The sequence below is a fragment of the Drosophila teissieri genome, chromosome X (assembly GCF_016746235.2).
Source record: "Drosophila teissieri strain GT53w chromosome X, Prin_Dtei_1.1, whole genome shotgun sequence".
NCBI lineage: Eukaryota > Metazoa > Arthropoda > Insecta > Diptera > Drosophilidae > Drosophila > Drosophila teissieri.
In genome coordinates, this window is record NC_053034.1 from 19,787,041 (window position 1) to 19,807,846 (window position 20,806).

General features: G+C 58.9%; 4 protein-coding genes across 4 annotated transcripts; 2 read left to right on the plus strand and 2 right to left on the minus strand.

The window, feature by feature from the left end:
- The first annotated feature begins 47 nt into the window (after positions 1–47).
- On the plus strand, positions 48–16,644 carry LOC122624968 (probable E3 ubiquitin-protein ligase HERC2). Its single transcript, XM_043804776.1, has 11 exons — positions 48–2,398; positions 2,535–3,103; positions 3,168–3,716; positions 3,781–4,718; positions 4,778–4,934; positions 4,995–6,757; positions 6,817–7,190; positions 7,257–14,931; positions 15,008–15,491; positions 15,561–15,737; positions 15,805–16,644. The coding sequence occupies exons 1-11, from the start codon at positions 496–498 to the stop codon at positions 15,955–15,957; spliced, it is 14,742 nt and encodes a 4,913-aa protein (XP_043660711.1). The 5' UTR covers positions 48–495; the 3' UTR covers positions 15,958–16,644.
- Positions 16,645–16,766: 122 nt separating this feature from the next.
- Positions 16,767–18,032, minus strand: LOC122624347. The gene is made up of 2 exons (XM_043803852.1): positions 17,872–18,032; positions 16,767–17,704 (listed from the first exon to the last, which is right to left on the minus strand). The coding sequence occupies exons 1-2, from the start codon at positions 17,926–17,928 to the stop codon at positions 16,856–16,858; spliced, it is 906 nt and encodes a 301-aa protein (XP_043659787.1). The 5' UTR covers positions 17,929–18,032; the 3' UTR covers positions 16,767–16,855.
- Positions 18,033–18,087: 55 nt separating this feature from the next.
- On the minus strand, positions 18,088–18,639 carry LOC122624348 (putative 60S ribosomal protein L33). The gene is made up of 2 exons (XM_043803853.1): positions 18,437–18,639; positions 18,088–18,369 (listed from the first exon to the last, which is right to left on the minus strand). The coding sequence occupies exons 1-2, from the start codon at positions 18,497–18,499 to the stop codon at positions 18,241–18,243; spliced, it is 192 nt and encodes a 63-aa protein (XP_043659788.1). The 5' UTR covers positions 18,500–18,639; the 3' UTR covers positions 18,088–18,240.
- Positions 18,640–20,126: 1,487 nt separating this feature from the next.
- Positions 20,127–20,749, plus strand: LOC122623354 (general odorant-binding protein 19a). The gene is made up of 3 exons (XM_043802463.1): positions 20,127–20,234; positions 20,294–20,461; positions 20,546–20,749. Exons 1-3 carry the CDS (start codon positions 20,127–20,129, stop codon positions 20,747–20,749), a joined length of 480 nt encoding a protein of 159 aa, XP_043658398.1.
- Positions 20,750–20,806: the final 57 nt, after the last annotated feature.

Here is a 20,806-nt window from a genome sequence, read left to right on the forward strand (position 1 = left end):
AGCCTGATATCGATTACTTGATGGCTCTGACAGTTTGCACCTCCCCCTGATATCGATTGCCATCAAACAATTTTATTTCATTTTAAAATAATTCCTTGATTTCAATTCCCATTGTACTGGCAACTGGCACGTCCAATAGCCATTCAAAAGCAGCAAGTGCGGATATCGGAGAGTGCGAGTGCGGGTGGAAAAGTCCGAATGTCATAACTCCGAGCGGAGCAACGAAATGAGCAGTGCGGACAAGGATAACAACGGATTATCCTGATCCTGGACTCCCGAGTGCAGTTGTGTGTGTGCGTGCGCGCGTGTGCGTGTGTGTAGTGTGTGTGCCAGTGACGACATTGACCCGCCCCCACCCGCGCCCAACCCACCACCTCACCCCCCTTGCAGGGGAAAATGTGCCATGCCATTGCCGTTGTTGTGGTTGTGGTCGTGTTCGTTTCTAGGCTGAGTTCGGCGGTGGAGCACTAGAGAAGACAACGCCGAGACAATAACATGTTCAACCGCCAGGCGAGCGGAGGAGCCGGATCCAGTGGCCAGGGTGCTGGCCCTAGCCAGCCCGCTGCTGCACCACCAGTCTCCTCGGGAGTAGGAGGAGGAGGAGGAGGAGGAGGTGCCAGTGTTGCAGCGACAGGAGCAGGCTCCGCAGCAGGATCTGGATCTGGATCAGGTTCCGGATCAGCAGCACCGCCCAGCCATTCGCCCGATCTCTACCTGCGCCCGCTACCCTTTCTGGACGCCAAGTGGCTGCGCGCCGATCTCATCGCCTCCCTGCGCAACGCCGCCGACGGCGCCGTACTGTGGAACCATCTGATCCAGGACTGCGAGCTGGTCTCCTCGCCCACCGCGCCGCTCCTCAATGCCCGCGGCCAGCTGTCCTACCTGGGCGACGATGGTAAGCACTACTGCGGTGCTCAGCAGCTCAAGTGCTCCTGCTGCCAGCCGGAGTACTGCGGCCCGCTCTCCGCCTGCAACTGCGACGGCTGCCGGCCTCTGGACTCGGACACGGCCATCAAAAAGCTCACCACCCAAGCCGCCGCCCAGCAAGCAGCCCATCTCAGCCAGGCCACCGACATGGTCCTTAGCGGCTGGCTCTGGAGCCAGCCACCGTCGCAGCAGGCGCGCCTGGATTGCCAGCGTTCCATGATCTCGGAGCTGCAGGAGTTGGCTCTGCGCGCAGCCGGCAACTGCCTCTCTGCACAGCATCTTCGCCAGCAACTATTCGTCTACGAGCGCTACTTTGTGGCCCTGAAAAGGGAGAGGGAACGGGAGCGCCAGCCCACGACAAGCGCACAGGCGGTGGTCAGTGTCACCACCGCCAACACCACCATTGCTGCCACCACTACCAGTGCTGCAGTGGAGTCCCAGCCGGCTGAGCAGCCGGAGCATGGAGCACTGGGCCTGGCACGCGTAGCCACCCGCGCCGCCCTGAACTTCAGCTTCGCCTTCCTGCGACGCGCCTGGCGCTCAGGTGAGGACACGGAAATGTGCAGCGAGCTGCTGAGCGAGGCGCTGGCTTCTCTGCAGGAACTGCCTGAGGCCACGCTCTTCGAGGCAGCCGTCGTCTCCTCGCTCTGGCTGGAGGTCATGGAGCGCTCCATCAAGTTCCTGCGTCTGGTGGCGCTTGGTGATCCGATGGGCGGTCGCTGTACCGCACCACTAAACGACCGCCACACGGCGCTGTGCCTGCTGCTGGAGCTGGGCGTGCAGAAGGGCACCCTGGCCGCCACGCTCGAGTGCGTCGTCCTGCTGCTGTTGCTCTGGGAGAAGGACCGTGCGGGCAACGACAATCGGGACATGCCACGCAAGACGGGCGCCCCGCTGCAGCGCATCCTGCTGCGCTACCAGAAGATTGGAGCCACGGCCAAGGGAGCTGGAATCGCCGGAGGAGAGCCTGCTCCAGTGGCCAGTGCCACGGAGACCTTTCTTCGTTTTCTCTCGCTGCCCAAGAGCAGTGCGGCCATTGTGGATCTTCGTCGCGCCGCCGTCGTCATCATTTCTCACCTGGACCGCATGGTGCAGCCGCTGATGCCGCGCTGCCTGCTCCGCGGGGGACAAGCGACCGCCGCATCATCCAGTTCGGCACCTCAGCAGCGGATCTACGCCTTGGGCTGGCCATCGCTCTCCAAGGATCAGCAGGGATTCAGCGCTGAGCCGACGCTCAGCTGGAGTGGAGAATACACGGCCGTGCCCACGCTCAGCTGCCGCTTCCAGATCAAGCAGGTGGCCTGCTGCGAGACACAGATGCTTATCCTTAGCCAGGAGGGTAAGCTGTACACCTGGCGCTTGGGCAAACCGGAAGCGGAACCGCTACCCATGGAGGAGGTCGCCCACGAGGTGTTCATCAGCATCGCCGGCCACTGTGAAGGTCGCCACTTTCTGGCCATTGACAGCAACCGTAAGTGAATTTGAAGTGTTTTTGGTTTAGCGAAAAGTGTAGCACGCTTTTCTGCGCAGGTGAAGGTTTCCTGTGTGTTTCTAACATTGAATTAACTGAATTATAAACCTAACGCCGTTCTTCAAATTCGTTGCAGACAACGCCTACTCCTGGGGCACCGGCGAAGATCACCGCCTGGGCCATGGGGACACCCACGCCCGAGCCGTTCCCACCAAGATCGCTGCCCTGGAGCAGCACTGTGTACAGTCGGTCTACTGCGGCTGCTCCTACAGCGCAGCCATCACCTGCGGCGGAAACCTGCTGACCTGGGGACGCGGCACGTATGCTCGACTGGGCCACGGGAACAGCGACGATCGCAGTCTGCCCACCCTTGTGGTGGCCCTCTCCGACCACATGGTGGTAGACGTGGCCCTGGGCAGCGGCGACGCCCACTCGCTGGCCCTCACATCCGAGGGACTGGTGTTTGCCTGGGGCGACGGTGACTACGGCAAGCTGGGCAATGGCAACTGCAACGGCAGCCTGCAGCCGATCCTTGTGGAATCGCTTCCCCGGGTGCAGCGCGTCTTTGCGGGCTCCCAGTTCTCGGTGGCCCTGAGCAGCGAGGGTCAGCTGTATACGTGGGGCAAGGCCACCTGTTTGGGCCACCAGTTGGTGGAGCGCAGTGTCCAGGGGTGCAGTGTTCCGCGTCTGGTTAGCAGCTTGCAGGTGAGTTATCGCCAGGTACCCAGTTATCCTGCCATCGTATCCTAACCTCTGGTTTTTCCTACAGCACAAACGCATTGTGGACGTGGCCGTGAGCGTGGCACATTGTCTGGCGCTCTCTAGCAGCGGGGAGGTATTCGGATGGGGCCGCAACGACAGCCAACAAATCTGTCCAGCCTCCGTGTCCAGCGAGCCTCTGTTGCGAACGCCCATACTCGTGTCATTGCCGACGTTCCCGGCCAGCGGAATCGCCTGCACCAGTGCCCAGAGTCTTGTGTGGACCCAGAGCTCCCACCAGGGTGTACCGCGGCGCGCCCCCTTCGTCGTTGACTTGGGCGAACCGACGTTCCGTCTGCTAGACCAACTGCTGAGCATGTGCAGCAGCCAGGACAACCGGCAGACTCCGAACCAGGAGAGCGAGTGCATCGCCGTGGCCTGCCTGAATCTGTTCCGCCTGCAGCTGCTCGCCCTCATCGCCAACGGGGTAGAGCCGCGCCAGGTGGGCCTGGCCAGCGGCAGTCGCCTTCTCTGCAGCCTCAAGACACGAATCCTCGGGTTGGCCGGCGGCAGCCAAGTGCTACGCACAATCCAAGTGGCCGCACAACAGGCACTGCAGGTATATATGTGGGGCACATCCTATGTGCTTCGTACTAATACCTTTCCTTGATCTGTTACTTTAGGACGGATGGAGTGTTCTGCTGCCCACAGCAGCGGAGCGTGCCCAGACACTCACTTCGCTGCTGCCCTCGGAACCCGGACAGGCGTCCTCCGCTGGTCACCGCTTCATGACGGACCTCCTAGTCAGCTCCCTGATGGCCGAGGGCGGCTTAGAGTCGGCGCTGCAACACGCAATCCGTCTGGAGAGCAGCTCCTGCTCCGCGGACTGCGGCGACGGAGTCCACTTGCCATTGCTGCAGCTGATCACGCGACTGCTGAGCAACAACGCCGCGCTGTCCCAAACCCGACTGTCTCCCACGCTGGGCAAGCAGCAGGAAAAAGAGGAGGAGGAGCGCGAGCAGCAGCACCAGGAGCCGAGCACCAGTCCCAGCTTGAGCCTACTCCACCGCTTCCAGCGCTTGCTGCTGTCCCACATCCACCAGGCGCAGCCCGAGGAGGAAACAACTGGCGCCGAGGCGCTGCTGTTGCAATACATGCATGCGCTAATCCCCGCCTGCGTTGCCACATTACAAAAGGCCCACGAATTGGCGTTGCAATGTCGGGAGCCGGGTGAACATTCCTTTGGTCAGATGGTTGGCCATCTGGGCCGCGTCCTCCAGGCGGACATTTCGGACGCTTTGCTGAACGAGTTGCTGGTGGGTCTGGTGCTCCTCAAGCGCGATCGTCCCCAGTGCCTGGGTGGCCTGCGTTGGGCCCGCCTCTTCCTGCCCCTGCTCCGCGTCCTAGACAGACTCAATCGAGCGCTTGGCGAGGGAGAACTGCGGGACGGCGACGACATGGGCTGGCCGGGCATCATTTGTCGAGGGGGCCCCAAGGGCGGTCCTCCGCCGGCTGATCCCGAGACGCACTATGTGCGCCGTGCGGACATGGAAAATCTACTGCTCGATGGAAGTCGTTGCATCATTGTGGCCGGCTACGTCTGCGATCTAAGCGGGTACAAGTAAGTCAACTTGCAGAGCTATCTTCAGCTTATTTCTAAGCTTCAATAACCACTTGTAGCTGCGAGTCGGAAACACTACGAAGCATTTTGGACTCGGGATTGGGCAAGGATCTTACGGCCGAGATGAGCAGTCAGGTGCACAGGAGCGCCATGGAGCACATCCTGGAGCACCACAAGCTGGGCAAGTACATGGTTCAGGCCAGCACTGAGGAGAAGGTGAGATTTGAATCTATGTTTGATATTCCTCAACCAACCGAGTGTTTCTATCCGATTCAGTCATCGGCGCCTGGACCCAGTCGGCTGACTCACTTTAGCTCGGAGTGCGCTTTGGCGCAGCTGCTCGGCCTGGTGGCCAATCTGATGTGCAGCGGACCGGCTCTACAGCCGGCGGAACTGCAGTGCCGTCAGTTGGACAAGTCAAACCTGCTGAGCGGTGGACTACAGCTCCTCCAGCCGAGCAATCCCTTCGACGAGGAGAAGGGCGAGGCGCGCAGCAGCCACAGTTGTCACAGCACAGCTGGTAACACGCCCACGGAACTGCCGCCTCCATTGCCCATGCAGCAGCAGCTGGCTCCGGGTCGGGGCAAATCCCAGTTGCAGCAGCGGGCAGATGCTTTCATCAGCGGCCTAGCAGAGGCGCGCATTGCGGAACCGCCTGTGGCTGCTTGGCTGGCGCTCACCGAGCGGTACTGTAAGGCGCACAACTTGATGTGGCACCAGGAGTTCGCCACGGAACATCCCGTCCAGGAGCTAGAGCGCCTGCTAAGCGCCGTGCTCATCCGGCACCAGTACCTCGGCGGCCTGGTGCTGAACGCATTGGAGACAGAGTCGCCGCCGCCACGACAGCTCGGCGAAATCATTAGGCTTGTGCACCAGGCCAAGTGGTCGGTGGTTCGCACACGGCAGCAACTGAACCGGAGTTACAAAGAGGTGTGTGCCCCCGTTCTCGAGCGCCTGCGCTTCTTGCTCTACGAGGTGCGACCAGCGATTAGTCCCCAGCAGCGTGGATTACGTCGTCTGCCCATTCTGCAGCGCCCGCCGCGCTTCCGGATGCTTGTGCGCCGTCTGCTTCAAGAGCTGCGCTCCTCGCGGCAACCGGCCAAACCGGAGGATCTGCTCAATGCCTCCATTCAGCAGGAGCAGGAGAAAAAACCACAGGCCATGCCCAAGCAGGAGCTAGAGGAGCAGGAAGAAGAGGAAACACTGTTAAGACGACTGAATGAACGCCAGATCCACGGCGAGGGAGAGCTGGACCCGGCACTCATGCAGGACATTGTGGACTTCGCCCTGCAGGACAGCTGCGACGTGGAGACGGCACGACGGGCCATGTACTGCCAGATGCAGCGATACCAACTGAGGCTGGCCGGGCTCCAGATCGTCCAGCAACTGCTTGAGCTGCACGGCTTGCTGGATGCGGCACAGTACAGTCTCCTGAACGGTTTTCTCGGGCTGCACTTGAAATCCACATCGTCCGGCGGAGGATCCGCAGGATCCGGAAGCTCCTTGCACGTTCTCGGTCAGCTGAACATGATAAGTGCCTACCAGAAAGCCAGGCTACTGCTGGCACAATCTCGCGTCCTTGACTGGGCGGTGCGCGAGCTCCGTCGTCTGGTTAACCAAGAGCAACAGGGCCACGCCCGTGGCAAGGACAGCACCAATCTGGGCACCTATGTGCTGCTGAAGCGCCTGCCGCGGGCCCGCTTTCTGCTGAGCGTGTTCGGGCTGCTGGCCAAGGAGCTGGGCCCCAACGAGCTAGGCCTCCTCATTAACTCCGGCCTCCTGGGCACCGTGCTTGGATTGCTGGCGCAGACGGGCGGCGAGGGCGCGACCGGCGGCCAGGTGCACGGAGAACTGAGTATCCTTTACGAGGACAGCGTGCTTAAGCAAAAGTCCAGCAAGGCGCAGCTCAGCGGTCCCGATCTGGCAAAGCTGATGAAGATCGGCACCAGAATTGTGAGGGGAGCGGACTGGAAGTGGGGTGACCAGGATGGCAATCCGCCGGGAGAGGGTCGCATCATTAGTGAGGTGGGCGAGGACGGGTAAGTTCTGGCACTGATTCCATTTCCTGATATCGCAACTAATTGCCCTTCTTGACCAGGTGGGTGCGCGTGGAGTGGTACACCGGAGCCACCAACTCGTATCGCATGGGTAAGGAGGGTCAGTACGACCTCCAGCTGGCCGACAGTGCGCTCAACGTTGCCTCACCCACGGAACCTGAGCGAGAGGATGTGTCTGGAAGCGAAGCGTCGCCCACCAGCGATTCGCACCCATCGAAGTTGCTGCGCCACTGCGCCGCCAAGCTCCTTCAGATTCTGGCGGTGGGAACTGGACTGCACGGGGCTCAGCTGGATAAGCACGCCCTGCGTGGCATGACCAGCATGTTCCGGACCATCATCTACCCCAAACCAACGATGTCAAACATCTCCTATTCATTGGGATGGCTCAACCTGGGCTTCATTCGAGCCATATCTGGTAGGTGTTATTTGTGCTAGTAAAACCAGCATCGATTAAGTGGAACAAATAATGTGCGTCTTTTAGGTGATTGCCCACGGCTTTGCCTGGAGCTCAGCACGCCGGGATGGTTGAGCCACTACCTGTCGCTGCTGGAGCAGCCGGCGGGAAACGAGGCGGGCGTGTACAGGCAGCTCCACTGCCTGCGCCTGCTGCAGTTCATTCTGGCGCAGTGGGGCGCTGAGGAGGAGCCCCGGATGCCCGCCTTGGTGCACCAGTTGTTTGCCACCCTGGGACGCATCGCGCTACATTGTCCGGGCGATGCCAGTCTGCTGCCCACGGCCGAGGGCAAGGCGCGCGTCCTGCTCACCGCATCGCATTCGGGCAGCGTGGCCGAGGAGCTCGTCGCTCTGCTTCGCCGGCTGCACACGCTGCCCTCCTGGAACCCGGTCATCAATTCCTTCCTGGCGCAGAAGCTTTGCGTAGCCGCCGAGCTGCTGGCCGAGCAGTCGCCGCACTCCACGACACTGGACAGTGAACAGGTCTTTGTGCTAGGTGTACTCGGAGCCATGGGTGGACACGACCTGCGTCCGCGCGTCGGTCTCCATTGTTTCCACGAAGGCAGCCACATGGTGATCGCCAGCTTTACGCCCAAGGGCCGCTGTCTCCTTGCGCCTGGAGGCGTGGGATCTGGCGTGGGATTCGTGAAGGTGCAGCTGCCGACGGTGATGCCCCACCTGGATCACACCGTATTCAGCTTGAGCCGTCTGCCTATGAACGAGATGTTGCTTAATGCTTGGACAGTGCTACTGTACGGACCAGCACCGGAACTCCGGGAGCTGCCCAGCAGCGCCGATGGTCGTCTGGACTTAGCCCTGCTCCGGGCGCAGCAACTTCAGATGGCGGTACTGCACACAAACGGCGTGTTGTATCGCCACCAAGTCGCTTTGCGTCGCATCCTCAAGCAACGTGCACCAGGTAGCATATACGCAAGTGCCGATGAGCCGGACCGAAGCGATGCGGAGTCGCAGCAGGCCGGGGAGCAGGACCAGCAGTTGTCCACAGGAAGTGGCCAGGAGTCTCAGCTCTTGATACAGTGCATCCTTTTGCGAGCGACCCAGGCGTCCCCAGTAAAGGCCTGCTACAGTTACATGGATCTGGCCACAGCCGCCCTCAACTGCATCCAATCTCTGGCCACCCAGGCTCACCAGGAACTAAGCGAGGGTGGTGGTGTCCCTTCCAATGGTCAAGCACCTTCTTCGCCACCTCAGCCGACAATGGTGCACGGAGTGCCTGTCTACAATGTGGCAAGGAAGGAGCAGAAGCCTGCGGAGCAAGTGGAACAGAAATCCAAGTGGCCGGCGGCGGCCACCGATGCCCAGCTAATTGGACAGATAATGGAGATGGGCTTCACTCGTCGCACGGTGGAACTAGCCCTCAAGCAACTGTCGCTGCAAGCGGAGATCATGCCTACCCCCGAACAGATAGTGCAGTGGATCCTGGAGCACCCGGATGTGTGTGCTAACACCATCGAAGAGGACCCGCTGCCACTGGCCTCTTCAGCCTCGGCTCACGATCCAGAGGCGGATTCGGACAACGAGTGTCCCAGTTCGAACTCGACAACCTCGTCCTCTTCCTCATCGGACACTGTAGAGGGCCAGCCGGTGTCCGCCAGTGGCGCCACACCACCGGTGAAGTTTGAGTCTCGGAAGGACTTCCAGACTGCTGACCTCTACGCCCTGTATGTACGGGGACTAGTTCGCCCGGGAATGACGGTGCGCTGCTGTCGGGACTTTGAGGAGATCAAACAAGGCGATATGGGCACCGTGCTCATCGTGGACACCGAAGGGCTGCACGATCTCAACGTTCAAGTCGACTGGCGCAATCACGGCACCACCTACTGGGTGTGTTTCGTGCACATAGAGCTGGTGGAGGCGGCTCAGACGCAGCACCAGCCACGCCCTCCGCCCATCGCAGTGGGTGCACGGGTAAGGCTGCGCACCTCCTCGCTCCGCTACGGAATGCTGTGCCAGCTGCGCCTGGGCCGAAGCCAGGGATCGGCGGCCATTGGAGTGGTGAGCTCCGTGCGCAGCAAACAACTCACTGTGGACTTTCCGGACCTGCCCGCCTGGCAGGGTCACATCAACGAAGTGGAACTGGTGGCATCGCTGCCCACCGTCGCCACGCTCCCTCCTCTAGGGGACTCCTGCAGCCAGGTGGTGCCCAGCGATCTCATCGAGGATTGGTCCAGATGCATTCGTTCGTTGACCGTAAGCTCCAATGAGGCAGCTGCCAAACATCTGCTCAACGGCAGCAACCAGCCGTGGCAGAGCTGTTCCAGCGGACCCTGCCGCCATTGGATCCGCCTAGAGCTGCACGACCGCATCCTGGTCCACAGCCTGACCCTGAAGGTCAGTCCCGAAGATCACTCGCACATGCCCTCGCTGCTGGAGATACGCGTGGGCGAGTGCGTCGACAGCCTGAAGGAGTACACATGGATCCCCGTGCCGGCGGGTGCTAGCCGCGTGCTGCTCATGCAGCAGGTGCCCACATATTACCCTTGGGTGGAGGTGGTGGTGAAGCAGTGCCAGAACAACGGCATCCAGTGCAAGATTCACGGAATCAAGTTCGTTGGTCGCCGCCAGCAACCGGATCTGCAGCACATCCTGGCTAACGCACAGTTCCTGGCCAGCGAGTACAGCGCCGGAGTGGGACCTGGATCGGCAGCAGCAGCCGGAGTAGTAAGCACAGCCCACGAGGAAGCTGGAGCGGCGCCCGAGCAGGATCTGCCGTGCACCGTAATGGTGTGGGGCCTCAACGACAAAGAGCAGCTGGGCGGGCTTAAGGGCTCGAAGGTGAAGGTGCCCACCTTCTCGCAGACCATCAGTCGCCTGCGTCCCATTCACATAGCAGGCGGATCCAAGAGCCTGTTCATCGTGAGCCAGGACGGAAAGGTTTACGCCTGCGGCGAGGGAACGAACGGTCGCCTCGGCCTCGGGGTGACCCACAATGTGCCACTGCCGCACCAGCTGCCCGTGCTGCATCAGTATGTGGTCAAGAAGGTGGCCGTGCACTCCGGTGGCAAGCACGCGCTCGCCCTCACGCTGGATGGAAAGGTGTTCTCCTGGGGCGAGGGCGAAGATGGCAAGCTCGGCCACGGCAACCGGACAACGTTGGACAAGCCACGGCTGGTGGAGGCGCTGCGAGCCAAGAAGATCCGCGACGTGGCCTGTGGCTCCTCGCACTCGGCGGCCATCAGCAGCCAGGGTGAGCTCTACACCTGGGGACTGGGTGAGTACGGGCGCTTGGGCCACGGCGACAACGCCACACAGCTGAAGCCCAAGTTGGTGGCGGCGTTGGCGGGCAGAAGGGTCGTTCAAGTGGCCTGCGGAAGTCGGGATGCACAAACACTTGCCCTCACGGAGGACGGAGCCGTGTTCTCGTGGGGCGACGGTGATTTCGGCAAGCTGGGACGCGGCGGCAGCGAGGGATCCGACACCCCTCACGAGATCGAACGGCTCTCGGGCATAGGAGTGGTGCAGATCGAATGTGGCGCCCAGTTCAGCTTGGCTCTCACGCGAGCCGGAGAAGTGTGGACCTGGGGCAAGGGCGACTACTACCGCCTGGGCCACGGTGGAGATCAGCACGTGCGGAAGCCGCAGCCCATTGGAGGACTTCGAGGCCGCCGGGTCATCCACGTGGCCGTTGGTGCCCTGCACTGCCTGGCCGTCACGGATGCTGGCCAGGTGTACGCGTGGGGCGACAACGACCACGGACAGCAGGGCAGTGGCAACACGTTCGTGAACAAGAAACCGGCTCTGGTCATCGGATTGGATGCGGTATTTGTGAATCGCGTTGCGTGCGGCAGCTCTCACTCCATCGCTTGGGGACTGCCCAACGCATCCTCGGATGAGGAGAAGCGAGGACCCGTGCCCTTCGGCAGCACTCGAGATCCCCTGGGCGGGAGTAGCCTGGGCATATACGAAGCGGAGACTGTCCAAACCCTGAAACAGGAGGCCAAGCCCTTGAACCAGAGCAGCCTTAGCGAGAGCCTGGCTCTGGAGACTCCAGCCGCCCGGCAGGCGGCCCTGGGTCACGTACTGCGTGCCATGAGCATCCTGCAGGCCCGCCAGCTCATCGTCGCCGCACTCACCAGCCACAGCAAGGTGAACTTCAAGGAGCGGGGAGCAGCCGGAGGCGAGGAGGACCAACTCATAGGAGGACCCATGATGGGGCCACCGCTGCAGCTGGCGGAAACGATTGCTCAGGGTGGAGGAGAGGCGCCCGCCGACGCCACGGATGCCGGTCTGCAGGAGCACAGTCCCGAGGCTGCCGTTGATGCGATGACCGGAGGAATGTCGGCCGGCGGGGCCAATACTCTGCCACCGCTCACCGCCGGCCCACTGAGCGCGTTCCAGAGCCTAACTGGATCCCTGTCCATGTCGGGATCGCTCTCCAGCAGCGCCTTGCCCCAGCACAAGCACTCTCGGATGTCGGCCAGCGCCATGTCCGTGATGGCTGCCACCATGACGCAGCAGGAGGAGATGCTATCCCACATTAGCCACTGCCACGGCCTAGACGACTTCGGCGGCTTGCTGGGTGAGCCGGAGGCAAAGAGTCTGGTGGAGCTGCTAAAGCTGGCAGTTTGCGGACGATGTGGACCACCAAGCACGGCGCAGACCATCGCCGACACTCTAATCTCCTTGGGAGCTGGGGCAGCGCCGGTGGGTGCAATGCTCCTTGAGACGTGCATCACGGAACTGGAGGACCTGTGCACTTCGCGCCACTGCCTCGGTAAGCTGCCCAAGCCAGTGATGCAGGAGAGCAGCCACCCTTACGTGGACAACGTGAACGTGACCGGAGTGGTGCGCATCCCCGGTGCGGAGATGCTGCGCCTGGAGTTCGACAGCCAGTGTAGCACGGAGAAGCGTAACGATCCGCTGGTGATCATGGACGGCACTGGTCGGGTGCTGGCCATGCGTTCGGGCCGGGAGTTTGCCCACTGGGCTCCGGAGATCCGTGTGCCGGGCGACGAGTTGCGCTGGAAATTCTCCTCGGACAGTTCGGTGAACGGATGGGGCTGGCGCTTCTGGGTGCACGCCATCATGCCGGCGGCCACGCTGGGCGAGAGTGGATCGGATCGAGCTGTGCTGTCACAACCCTCGATGGCACTGGTCATGTCGCTGCTGGACTCCCGCCTCGCACCTCGACAGCCGAGTGTGCTGCTCCGCTTGGCCTCCGCACTGGCAGCTTGCTCACAACTGGGCGCCCTAACCACCGCCCAGAGGATTTGGTCGCTGCGCAAACTGCACGCCGTACTGCTGCTGGAGCAAGCTCCTCGACCACAGGATCCGTCGCTGTCCACGCTGCTGCAGCCGCTGATACCGGAGCTGTTGCGCCAGTACGAGTACGAGGAGCCGCAGGTGCGCGGAGGCATCCATCTCATGCACTCGGACTACTTCAAGACCCTGGCCGCACTGGCCTGCGATATGCAGCTGGACGCCACACTGCCCGCCACTTCGTCATCGGCGTCGGCTGCAGTTGCGGGTGCCACCTCCTCGACTGGCGACGTGCACAAGTGGGCCTGGTTCAAGCGATACTGCATCGCCGTTAGAGTGGCCCAATCCCTGATCCGGCGCACGGAGCTGCCGCGCGCGTTTTGTCTGGAGGTGCGCAAGAAGTTCGCCGAAATGCTGCCCAGTTCGAGCTCGAACTCCAATGCCAATCCTGGCTGCCAATCGCCCGGAGCGTCCATGCTGAACTCCACAACTTCACTGTCGTCCAGCACGGTCAGCAATGTGTCTCCACCGCCGGGAATCAGCAGCGAGCAGCCGGATCTACACTGCCATGCCCATCAGTTGGAGTCCACTAGCACGCTGCTCCACGAGGATCACACGCTGTTTCAAGCTCCGCACGACGCCCAACTGCTGCAGTGGCTCAACCGCAGACCAGACGACTGGGCGCTCAGCTGGGGTGGAGCCAGCACCATCTACGGATGGGGCCACAACCACCGCGGCCAGCTTGGCGGACTGGAAGGCAGCCGTATCAAGACGCCAACGCCGTGCGAGGCGCTCAGCCTTCTCCGACCAGTTCAGCTGGCTGGCGGAGAGCAATCCCTGTTCGCGGTGACGCCCGATGGCAAACTATTTGCCACGGGATACGGATCCGGAGGACGACTGGGCGTCGGGGGCAGCGACAGCTGGGCCATTCCCACTTTGCTGGGCTCCCTGCAGCACGTGTTCGTCAAGAAGGTTGCGGTGAACTCCGGCGGGAAACACTGCTTGGCACTGACCACTGAGGGCGAAGTGTACGCCTGGGGCGAGGGCGAGGACGGAAAGCTGGGCCACGGGAACCGGATGAGCTACGACCGTCCCAAGCTGGTGGAGCACCTCAACGGGATGAGCGTGGCGGACATTGCCTGCGGCAGTGCTCACTCAGCGGCGATCACGGCCAGTGGCCATGTGCTCACTTGGGGCAAGGGGCGCTACGGGCGACTGGGACACGGCGACTCCGAGGACCAGCTGCGACCCAAGCTGGTGGAGGCGCTGCTCGGCTATCGGGCCATCGACATTGCCTGCGGCTCCGGAGATGCCCAGACGCTGTGCATCACCGACGACGACAATGTGTGGAGCTGGGGCGATGGCGACTACGGCAAACTGGGACGCGGCGGCAGCGACGGCTGCAAGCTGTCGTACAAGATCGAGAGTCTGGCCGGACTGGGAGTGGTCAAGGTGGAGTGCGGCTCGCAGTTCTCGGTGGCACTGACCAAATCCGGAGCGGTGTACACGTGGGGCAAAGGAGACTTCCATCGCCTGGGCCACGGATCCGTTGACCATGTCCGCCGGCCCAAGAAGGTGGCCGCTCTGCAGGGAAAGAAGATTATTTCCATCGCCACCGGCTCGCTGCACTGCGTCGCCTGCAGCGACTCCGGCGAGGTGTACACCTGGGGCGACAACGACGAGGGACAGCTGGGCGACGGCACGGTTACAGCCATTCAGCGGCCGCGTCTGGTAGCCGCTCTCCAGGGCAAGCACATTGTGAAGGTCACTTGTGGATCCGCCCACACGCTGGCTCTATCAACATCGCAGCTGAGCGAGCGCCTGCGCCCGCTGCCCAATCCACCGCTGGAGTACGACCTGGTGCGCGACCTGGCGCCGGAGGCACTGCACGCTCGCCTTATCCTGCTGCACCACTTCTCGGAGCTGGTGTGCCCGTGCCTGGCCATGCTGCCCATCTCCGGTGACTTGAGTCTGGGCGCTCTGAAGGATGTGCTCGTGTACAACATCAAGGAGGCTGCCTTCCGCAAGGTCATCCAAACGACGATGGTGCGCGACAAGCAGCACGGCCCTGTCATCGAGCTAAATCGCATCCAGGTGAAGCGGTCGCGCAGTCGGTGCAACGGATTGGCCGGCGTCGATGGCATGAAGAGCGTCTTTGGCCAGATGGTGCAGAAGCTGCCGCTGCTCACCCAGGAGGCGCTGGCTCTGCCCCACCGCGTTTGGAAGGTGAAGTTCGTGGGCGAGAGTGTGGACGACTGCGGCGGTGGCTACAGCGAGTCCATCGCTGAGATGTGCGACGAGCTGCAGAACGGCAGCGTGCCGCTTTTGATCAACACCCCCAACGGACGCGGCGAGGCGGGCGCCAATCGCGACTGCTTCCTGCTGGACCCCACCTTGTCCTCGGTGCTCCAGATGAACATGTTCCGCTTCCTTGGCGTCCTCATGGGCATCGCCGTGCGCACCGGATCGCCGCTGAGCATCAAGTAAGTGTCGAGTTGAGGGATGCCTTAACAACCGATTCTTCGGCTAGTCGATAAAGCTGTTCTTTTGACTTTTCAGCTTGGCGGAGCCTGTATGGCGTCAATTGACGGGCGAGATTCTACGGCCCACGGATCTGACCGAGGTGGACCGCGACTACGTGGCCGGACTGCTCTGCATCCGCAACATGGACGACGACCCGAAGCTGTTCACCGCTCTGGAGCTGCCCTTCTCGACGTCCTCGGCCCGTGGCCACGAGGTGCCGCTGTCCACGCGCTACACGCACATCTCGCCCAGGAATCGGGCGGAGTATGTCCGCCTGGCGCTCGGATTCCGTTTGCACGAGTTCGACGAGCAGGTGAAGGCGGTTCGGGACGGCATGTCCAAGGTGATTCCAGTGCCTTTGCTCTCGCTCTTCTCCGCCGCGGAGCTGCAGGCGATGGTCTGCGGCTCGCCGGACATTCCGCTGGGTCTGCTGAAGTCGGTGGCCACCTACAAGGGCTTCGATCCGAGCTCTGCGCTGGTCACCTGGTTCTGGGAGGTGATGGAGGAGTTCACGAATCAGGTGGGTCCCATATGGCAATACTATACGTCCTCATGAGCAGCACTTTAACTTCACACTTGACTTTTTCAGGAGCGCTCGCTATTCCTGCGGTTCGTATGGGGTCGCACCCGATTGCCGCGTACCATTGCTGACTTCCGGGGCCGTGACTTCGTGCTGCAAGTGCTCGAGAAGAATCCGCCTGACCACTTCCTGCCTGAGAGCTACACGTGCTTCTTTCTGCTCAAGATGCCCCGCTACTCGTGCAAGGTAAATACAATGGCAACGAATTGCGTGAAACAGGGAATCTGACTAATGCCAAACCGTTTGTTTCCAGGCCGTGCTCCTTGAGAAGCTCAAGTATGCCATACACTTCTGCAAGAGCATTGACACGGACGAGTACGCACGCGTGGCCATGGGCGAACCCACCGAGGCCACCGGCAGCGAGGACAACAGCGACCTGGAGTCGGTGGCTAGCCACGAGGGTTGAACCGAACCCACTGTCCATCCGGCCGGCCCACTGTCCAACTGACCCATCCTGCCCGACCTGAACAATTAAAGTAGCGAGTTACCGCATTACCGAACAAATCGATCAAGGATCCACCGGAGACCTTGGAAGCCTGGCGAATCTCCCAGCAGTTTACGATCCTCACCCACTAGGACACACGAAGCCTTCAAGTTAAACCCACTCACGCGACACGTACACATATATACACGTATAAACATATATTTTAAATTAGCACTTGAATCTGAGCAAGACGACGAATCGAGCGAGCGAGACGCCAAGCGAGGGAGATTGAGAGAGAGAGAGAGAGAAAGAGAGAGAGAGAGAGACGGCGAGAGAGCGAAATAATCGGTCGATCGCATAATGAAACCAAAAAGCAAAACGTTAAAGTTATTTCCATATTATATTATATATACATATAAATTTAAATATAAATGTTAGTTGAAGTCCACTCATAATTATACACAAGGCTTAAACGTTAGACGCAACCCAATCCAATCCAATCGAATCCAATCCATTCCCATCCATCTCGAGTCCGAACCCCGCCCAAAACAGTTAATAAGCTATGTAATTGGTATTGATAACCCCGAGAACAGAAAGGGGCTGAATACGTTTCTAATGATGATCTATTTAAAAGTTAGATGCCGCAAAGAAAACTCTATCTGAACTAAACGGAAGCTAAATAAAATACTTTATAAAGCAAACACGCCCCCTTTTGAATTTACGAGTATCGTACAACTAATAGAAATTAATCCGCCCGGGGGCGCCAAGTAATGGATTATCTAAGCAAAAAGACGAGATCAAAAAAGTTATTTTTATTTATTTAGACTAAAAATTTAGCAGATCGAAAGAAGCCTACGCCCTGACCTCGTCAACTCGCCAACTACTTCTCATCGCTGGTGAAGTACAGGCCGGAAGCGAAGCCATCGCTGAAGGCGCTGTACTCCGCCTGTTCCTCCGCCTGCGGCTGGGCGCCCGCCTGTTCCCGTCCCAGTTCCTCCGGCTGCCCCGAGGCGTTCTCTTGGCTACCAGTGGGCACGCAGGAGCGCGGTGCCGTGCGGCGCTTCAACGGCGTCTCATCATCCTGGCCGTCGTCACGCTCGTCCTCGTCCAGCTCATCCCGCGAGACTTCCACTGCAGCTGCCTGAGCAGAGGCATCAGAAGCGGTGCCGCTGGTGTTGACCGCCGCATTGCCCAACACAGCTCCCACGACTCCACGCAGCACCCTGTAGAAGGCGTCGTGCACCTGACCCATCACTTGGCTAGCCGGACGCACTTGCTCTGCCTCGGGCTGCGAGTACTGTTCGTACTGATATGGCGGCTGGGTCTGCTGACCACGTGCCTTGCTGATGTGGCTGCTATGCTTCACCGCTCCCTCCGCCCGCCGCTGCGGCTCCTCGCAAGGACACTTGCGGCGCGGAGCTGAGCCGGATCCCCCCGATGCGGGTGGTGGTGGCGGCGGCGGATCGTCGCGACAGCCATTGTCATTCTCGCCCGCCGCCCGGCGTTGCTGCTCGCGATCGAACTCGGTCATGGCCCGCTCCGATCGCTCCCGGCAAACGGAGCAGTCGGGATCCACGCCGTAGACGCCAACGTCGCCATTGAGGGACGAGTCGTGGTCCGACTCGCAGCTGCACTTGCCGCTGGCCAACTCGCCGGACTTGCCGGATCCGCGACGCAGCTTGTACACGATGAACAACAGGGCCAACGTGGCGTATGTGGCCTTGGCCACCTGCGGAATGAGTCTTTGTACTATCGACTAGCAAGTGGAATACTGACTGAGTTTAAGCAAATCTAGAAGGATCTCTGATGCTCAACCAGTTTTCAAAAAATATGTGGAGCATTCATTTGTGTACATTACCCGCTCCAAAGCGATGGTTTAGTTAACTTGGTGCTTACGTTGGCGCGTCCATTGATGGTTGTCCCATTGAAGTACTTCTTAAAGCCGTCGGCCATCGTTAGGACTGGATCTGGATCTGGGTTTCGGTTTGGATTTGGTTTCGGGTCCGGGTGAGAGGTGTGTGTGTTCTGCCTGTAGCTCCGAGCGAGAACCTAATGACAGGAGCGAAGTCTATAGCCCGGCCTACTAGAGAGTACAAAATCTGATTGGTGGCAAGATTCGATTTTTATTGACTGAACAAGGTACAGGAGTTTCGGTCCCACGCCTTCAACTGTGGCAGGGACCGCAAACGGGATGATGATTATAACGAGATATTGATTGCTGACGGTTCGGAGGAGTGGGGACAATGATTTGGCAGCATCGGCGCCCTAGCCATGGAGCATGGCCTGCTGGCAGCCCTTGCAGTAGAGCTTGGCCTCGCGCCGCTTCGAGTTGCGGCGGTGCATCTTGACCAGGACGTAGACGAGGCCCACCGAGGCCCAGGTGGCCTTGGCAACCTGTGGGTTTCGGAGGCGGATTTGGGCGCATCTCGTAGACTGCCGTGCTGATGACTGAATCACTTACGTTGGCGCGACCACGCATGGTCTGGCTGTTGAAGGCGTCGTTGAAGTTGAACTGTTCGGACATCTTTGGATCGTTGTGGACCGGATCGGCGCGGCTGCGAACAAAAGATTAAAATTTGGATTCGATATTCGACCTGTATTTTGGACCGGGACTCGGATTGTGACTTTTAGGCGTTCGGAATGAAGGGAACGTCACTTACAGTCGTCAAAGCCGTCTCGGGTATGCCAACTGTAGAGAACGCTATAGTCTTTAGTCTAGTATCGACTACAGGATACCCACTAAGAAGCTTAAGAAATGAGACGAAAATTGGGATATGCAAGAGGCAAAACGAATGCTATCGAGATTGTAATATGGAGTTATCTATACCCTTAAATGGACTTTCGAAATGTCCGATTTTATTTATGGCCAGCTATATAAAATACCATTAACAATTTATTTTGGAATATTTTAAAATAAACTATTTTTATAAAAGTTACTCGTAGAATATAAGGCAGAAATTCCTACCTTTTCAACCAGGATTCTGGCCATGTCTGTCCGTACGTCTGTCCGTCCGTATAAACGAAAAGACAAGTTATTCGACCATTACGTATACAACAAATGCCAGTTCGCTTGAGGGTTTCTATAAAGGTATTTTATCACCTAACTGCAGTGTAAACAATCTGGCCTATTTAGCAATAAGCTTCAGTTATACTAATGAAAATATAAGCTTTTTGTGATTTTATAATTTACATGTATTATTTATTACAGTTAGCTTTATCAGCGATTTGTGCTCATGCCACACGCAACACTACTTATTTCAACGTCATCAGTCGTACTAAATGCACAAATGAAATATATTTCGCCAAATAAATGCCAACTTGCAACTGGTTTGAATGCTAATCAAATAGAACTACTCATTTGCTTACAAGGTAATAGGTGGTTAAAGTGAGTGTAATGGACTTACTTAAGGGCTGGCAGGGTTATATTTTTAATGTCTGCTTTGCAATTATATTTATAAATATGTTTAAAAAATAACCCCTTTTTGTCTGAGATTCCAACAAAAAAAGTAACCATCCGGGGAGCAACATTCAGAAATTGGGAAACTACTTTTTTTCTGAGAGCATATCTTAAAATATTAAAATCTACAGCTTCAGGTAAGAAATGTAATCAGCTGTTTAATTAGATGTTTAGGTTATAATAAATAAAATATGCAAAAATTGTTTTGAAATAATAATTTTTAAGTTGGTAAATAATTTGATTACCGATTATCTGTATACTGATAGCAGGTCGAACTATTTTAGCGTGGCCTCAAAGCAGAAAACTAGAAACTCAAACTCAAACTGAGACTCAAGCTCTAACTTTGGAACCGCCTCCGCAGATCTCTGATTGAAGTCTTATTTGCATTCGCATGATCGAAAACAGTGGGGAGATGCGGCCCAGCAATGGGATTGTCGACGCATCTCGGCCAGAATCGCGCCTCGCATGTCACCTCGCACGGTGCCCCAACACCACACTGTCAATTAGTGTGACGAGATTATAGCCCAACCACCCAGCGATCCGCCCCAGGCGCGCCGCTCGCCACCCATGGAAATGGGCGGTTGGGGGCAGGATTGGCGCTAACCCATAATTCCAGCACCCTCTTAGGGGTTCGATCGAACCAATATGAAGTCATTTGCATGTCGCCGGGGACCGCGTATAAAAGGAGTCGGCGATGGGTCTGGAGTCTGGAATCCGCCACATCGTCTCGGAAATGAAGTTTCATCTGCTGCTGGTCTGCGTCGCCATATCCCTGGGACCACTGCCCCAGTCGGAGGCAGGGGTAGGTCCTTAAGCTCTCTGTGCCAAAGGCTGCCTCATGGATACTCGGTTCACTTGCAGGTGACGGAGGAGCAGATGTGGGCCGCCGGAAAGCTAATGCGCGACGTCTGCCTGCCCAAGTATCCCAAGGTCAGCGTGGAGGTGGCCGACAACATCCGCAACGGGGCTATACCCAATAGCAAGGACTCCAACTGCTACATCAATTGCATCCTGGAGATGATGCAGGCAGTACGTATTTCACAGATTCTATTGGGTGCACCAGCTCCTGCGATTCGCCCAGCGTAATAACCTTTCCGCTCTGCTCCCGCTCAGATCAAGAAGGGAAAGTTCCAGCTGGAGCCGACCCTCAAGCAGATGGACATCATGCTGCCGGACAGCTACAAGGACGAGTACCGCAAGGGCATCCACCTGTGCAAGGACTCCACCGTCGGCCTGAAGAACGCCCCCAACTGCGATCCCGCCCACGCCCTGCTCAGCTGCCTGAAGAACAACATCAAGGTGTTCGTGTTTCCCTAGGCCTTGGATGCGTCACACTTTGGCATCTGGAACAGGTGATTCCGCAACAAATATAGT